The 4,764-nt window shown below is 54.2% G+C and overlaps 1 protein-coding gene across 1 annotated transcript; it reads left to right on the top strand.

Moving 5' to 3' along the window:
- The first annotated feature begins 202 nt into the window (after positions 1-202).
- On the top strand, positions 203-3,070 carry LOC138515393 (trichohyalin-like). The gene is made up of 2 exons (XM_069630251.1): positions 203-1,507; positions 2,654-3,070. The coding sequence occupies exons 1-2, from the start codon at positions 203-205 to the stop codon at positions 3,068-3,070; spliced, it is 1,722 nt and encodes a 573-aa protein (XP_069486352.1).
- Positions 3,071-4,764: the final 1,694 nt, after the last annotated feature.

Below are 4,764 nucleotides of genomic sequence, written 5' to 3' on the forward strand. Positions count from 1 at the left end.
ACAGCAAACACAAGCAGCAGGCGCAGGAAAGGAGGAAGCACAGCCAACCCAAGGTGCAGGCGCAGGAAAGGAGGAAGCACAGCCAACTCAAGGAGCAGGCGCAGGAAAGGAGGAAGCACAGCCAACACAAGGAGCAGGCACAGAAATTAAGGAAGCACAGCAAACACAAGGAGCAGGCGCAGGAAAGGAGGAAGCACAAAAAATGAGGAAGCACAGCCAACACAAGGGGGACGCGCAGGAAAGGAGGAAGCAAAGCCAATACAAGGAGCAGGCGCAGGAAAGGAGGAAGCACAGCCAACACAAGGAGCAGGCGCAGGAAAGGAGGAAGCAAAGCCAACCCAAAGTGCAGGCTCAGGAAAGGAGGAAGCACAGCAAACACAAGCAGCAGGCGCAGGAAGGGAGGAAGCACAGCCAACCCAAGGAGCAGGCGCAGAAAATGAGGAAGCACAGCCAACCCAAGGAGCCGGCGCAGGAAAGAAGGAAGCACAGCAAACACAAGGAGCAGTTGCAGGAAAGGAGGAAGCACAGCCAACACAAGGAGCAGGCACAGAAAATGAGGAAGCACAGCCAACACAAGGGGGACGCGCAGGAAAGGAGGAAGCAAAGCCAATACAAGGAAAGGAGGAAGCACAGCCAACACAAGGAGCAGGCGCAGGAAAGGAGGAAGCAAAGCCAACCCAAAGTGCAGGCTCAGGAAAGGAGGAAGCACAGCAAACACAAGCAGCAGGCGCAGGAAAGGAGGAAGCACAGCCAACCCAAGGTGCAGGCGCAGGAAAGGAGGAAGCACAGCCAACTCAAGGAGCAGGCGCAGGAAAGGAGGAAGCACAGCCAACACAAGGAGCAGGCACAGAAATTAAGGAAGCACAGCAAACACAAGGAGCAGGCGCAGGAAAGGAGGAAGCACAGCCAACACAAGGAGCAGGCACAGAAAATGAGGAAGCACAGCCAACACAAGGGGGACGCGCAGGAAAGGAGGAAGCAAAGCCAATACAAGGAGCAGGCGCAGGAAAGGAGGAAGCACAGCCAACACAAGGAGCAGGCGCAGGAAAGGAGGAAGCAAAGCCAACCCAAAGTGCAGGCTCAGGAAAGGAGGAAGCACAGCAAACACAAGCAGCAGGCGCAGGAAAGGAGGAAGCACAGCCAACCCAAGGTGCAGGCGCAGGAAAGGAGGAAGCACAGCCAACCCAAGGAGCAGGCGCAGGAAAGGAGGAAGCACAGCCAACACAAGGAGCAGGCACAGAAATTGAGGAAGCACAGCAAACAAAAGGAGCAGGCACAGGAAAGGAGGAAGCACAGCCAACACAAGGAGCAGGCGCAGGAAAGGAGGAAGCACAGCCAACACAAGGAGCAGGTACAGAAATTGAGGAAGCACAGCAAACAAAAGGAGCAGGCACAGGAAAGGAGGAAGCACAGCCAACACAAGGAGCAGGTGCACGAAAGGAGGAAGCTCAGCCAACACAAGGAGCAGGCACAGGAAAGGAGAAAGCACAGCAAACAAAAGGAGCAGGCACAGGAAAGGAGGAAGCACAGCCAACACAAGGAGCAGATGCAGGAAAGGAGGAAGCACAGCCAACACAAGGAGCAGGCCCAGGAAAGGAGGAAGCACAGCAAACAAAAGGAGCAGGTGCAGGAAAGGAGGAAGCAAAGCCAACACAAGGAGCAGGCACAGGAAAGGAGGAAGCACCACCAACACAAGGAGAAGGCACAGAAAAGGAGGAAGCACATCCAACACAAGGAGCAGGCGCAGGAAAGAAGGAAGCACAGCCAACACAAGAGGCAGGCGCTGGAAAGGAGGAATCACAGCCAACACTAGGAGCAGGCGCAGGAAAGGAGAGAGCACAGCCAATACAAGGATCAGGTGCAGGAAAGGAGGAAGCAGGCGCAGGAAAGGAGGAAGCACAACCAACACAAGTAGCAGGCGCAGGAAAGGTGGAAGCACAGCCAAGAAAGAAAGGAAGAAGCAAAGCCAACACAAGGAGCAGGCGTAGGAAAGGAGGAAGTACAGCCAACAGAAGAAGCAGGTGCAGGAAAGGAGGAGGCACAGCTAACACAAGAAATGAGGGTGCACAGCCAACACAAGGAGCAGGCGCAGGAAAGGAGGTAGCACAGCAAACACAAGGAGCAGTCGCAGGAAAGGAGGAAGCACAGCAAACACAAGGAAAGGAGGAAGCACAGCAAACGCAGGGAGCAGGCGAAGGAAAGGAGGAAGCACAGCCAACACAAGGAGCAGGTGCAGGAAAGGAGTAAGAACAGCCAACACAAGGAGCAGATGCAGGAAAGGAGGAAGCACAGCAAAAACAAGGAGCAGGTGCAGGAAAGGAAGAAGCACAGCAAACACAAGGAGCAGGCGCAGGAAAGGAGGAAGCACAGCTAACACAAGGATCAGGCACAGGAAAGGATGAAGCACAGCCAACACAAGGAGCAGGCGCATGAAAGGAGGAAGCACAGCCAAAACCAGGAGCAGCCACAGGAAAAGAGGAAGCACAGACAACACAAGGAGCAGGCGCAGGAAAGGGTGAAGCACAGCCAACACAAGGAGCAGGCGTAGGAACGGAGGAAGCACAGCCAACACAGGGAGCAGGAGCAGGAAAGGAGGAAGCACAGCAAACATAAGGAGCAGGTGCAGGAAACGAGAGAGCACAGCCAATAACAGGAGCAGGCGCAGGAAAGGAGGAAGCACAGCCAATACAAGGAACAGTCGCAGGAAAGGAGGAAGCACAACAAACACAAGGAGCAGGCACGTGAAAGGAGGAAGCACAGCAAACACAATGAGCAGGTGCAGGAGAAGAGGAAGCACAGCCAATACAAGGAGCAGTCGCAGGAAAAGAGGAAGCACAGCAAACACAATGAGCAGATGCAGGAAAGGAGGAAGCACAGCAAACACAAGGAGCAGGCGCTGGAAAGGAGGAAGCACAGCCAACGCAAGGAGCAGGCACAGGAAAGGTGGAAGCACAGCCAACACAAGGAGCAGGCGCAGGAAAGGATGAAAGGAGGAAGCACCGCAAACACAAGGAGCAGGCCCAGGAAAGGAGGAAGCACAGCCAGCACAAGGAGCATGAACAAAAAATGAAGAAGCACAGCCAACACAAGGAGCAGGCGCAGTAAAGGAGGAAGCACAGCCAACACAAGGAGCAGGCACAGGAACGGAGGAAGCACAGCCAACACAGGGAGCAGGGTCAGGAAAGGAGGAAGCACAGCAAACATAAGGAGCAGGTGCAGGTAAGGAGGAAGCACAGCAAACACAAGGAGCAGGCACTGGAAAGGAGGAAGCACAGCCAACACAAGGAGCAGGCACAGGAAAGGTGGAAGCACAGCAAACACAAAGAGCAGGAGCAAGAAACGAGGAAGCACAGCCGAAACAAGGAACAGGCACACAAATGGAGGAAGCACAGCCAACACAAGGAGCAGGTGCAGGAAAGGAGGAAGCACCGCAAACACAAGGAGCAGGCACAGGAAAGGAGGAAGTTCAGCCAACACAAGGAGCAGGCAAAAGGAGGATGCACAGCAAATACAGGGAGCAGGCGTAGGAAAGGAGGAAGCACAGCAAACACAAGGAGCAGGCAAAGGAAAAGAGGAAGCACAGCAAACACAAAGAGCAGTCACAGGAAAGGAGGAAGCAAAGCCAACACAAGGATCAAGCGCATAAATGGAGGAAGCACAGCCAACCCAAGGAAAGGAGGAAGCACAGCCAACACAAGGAACAGGCGGAGGAAAAGAGGAAGCACAGCTAACACAAGAAGCAGGCACAGGAAAAGAGGAAGCATAGCAAACACAAAGAGCGGGCACTGAAAAGAAGGAAGCACATCCAAGACAAGGAGCAGGCGCAGGAAAAGAGGAAGCACAGCCAACACAAAGAGCAGTCGCAGGAACGGAGGAAGCACAGCCAACAGAAGGAGCAGGCGAACGAAAGGAGGAAGCACAGCCAACACAAGGAGAAGGCGCAGGAAAGGAAGAAGCACAGCAAACACAAGGAGCAGGCGCAGGAAAGGAGGAAGCAGAGCAAATACAAGGAGCAGGTGCAGGAAAGGAGGAAGCACAGCAAACACAAGGATCAGGTGCAGAAAAGGAGGAAACACAGCCAACACAAGTAGCAGGCGCAGGAAAGGAGGAAGCAATGCAAACAAAATGAGCTGGCGCAGGAAAGGAGGAAGCACAGCCAACACAAGGAACAGGCACAGGAAAGGAGGAAACACAGCCAACACAAGGAGCAGGAAAGGAGGAAGCACAGCCAATACAAGGAGCAGGTGCAGGAAAGGAGGAAGCACCACCAACACTAGGAGCAGGCGCAGGAAAGGAGGAAATACAGCCAACACAAGGAGCAGGCACAGGAAAGGAGGAAGCACGGCCAACACAAGGGGCAGGCGCAGGAAAGGATGAAGCACAGCCAACACAAGGAGCAGGTACAGGAAATGAGGGCGCACAGCCAACACAAGGAGAAGGCGAAGTAAAGGAGGAAGCACAGCAAACACAAGGAGAAGGAACAGGAAAGGAAGAAGCACAGCCAACACAAGGGGCAGGCACAGGAAAGGAAGATGTGCAGCCAACACAAGGAGAAGGCGCAGGAAATCAAGGCACACAGCCAACACACAGAGCAGGTGCAGGAAAGGAGGAAGCACAGCAAACACAAGGAGCAGGCACAGGAAAAGAGGAAGCACAGCCAACACAAGGAGCAAGCACAGGAAAGGAGGAAGCACAGCAAACATAAGGAGCAGGTGCGGAAAGGAGAGAGCACAGCCAATACAAGGAGCAGGCGCAGGAAAGGAG

This window comes from Ambystoma mexicanum, chromosome 6q (genome assembly GCF_040938575.1).
Source record: "Ambystoma mexicanum isolate Mex_15411 chromosome 6q, UKY_AmexF1_1, whole genome shotgun sequence".
NCBI lineage: Eukaryota > Metazoa > Chordata > Amphibia > Caudata > Ambystomatidae > Ambystoma > Ambystoma mexicanum.

Excerpts from the sequence above, each read along its gene's own strand:
- LOC138515393 (XM_069630251.1), top strand. The coding sequence starts at position 203 with ATGAGGAAGCACAGCCAACACAAGGGGGACGCGCAGGAAAGGAGGAAG. Across the intron at positions 1,508-2,653 it reads ACAGCAAACAAAAGGAGCAG|GAGCAGGCGCAGGAAAGGAG; the intron begins GCACAGGAAAGG and ends AGCCAATAACAG.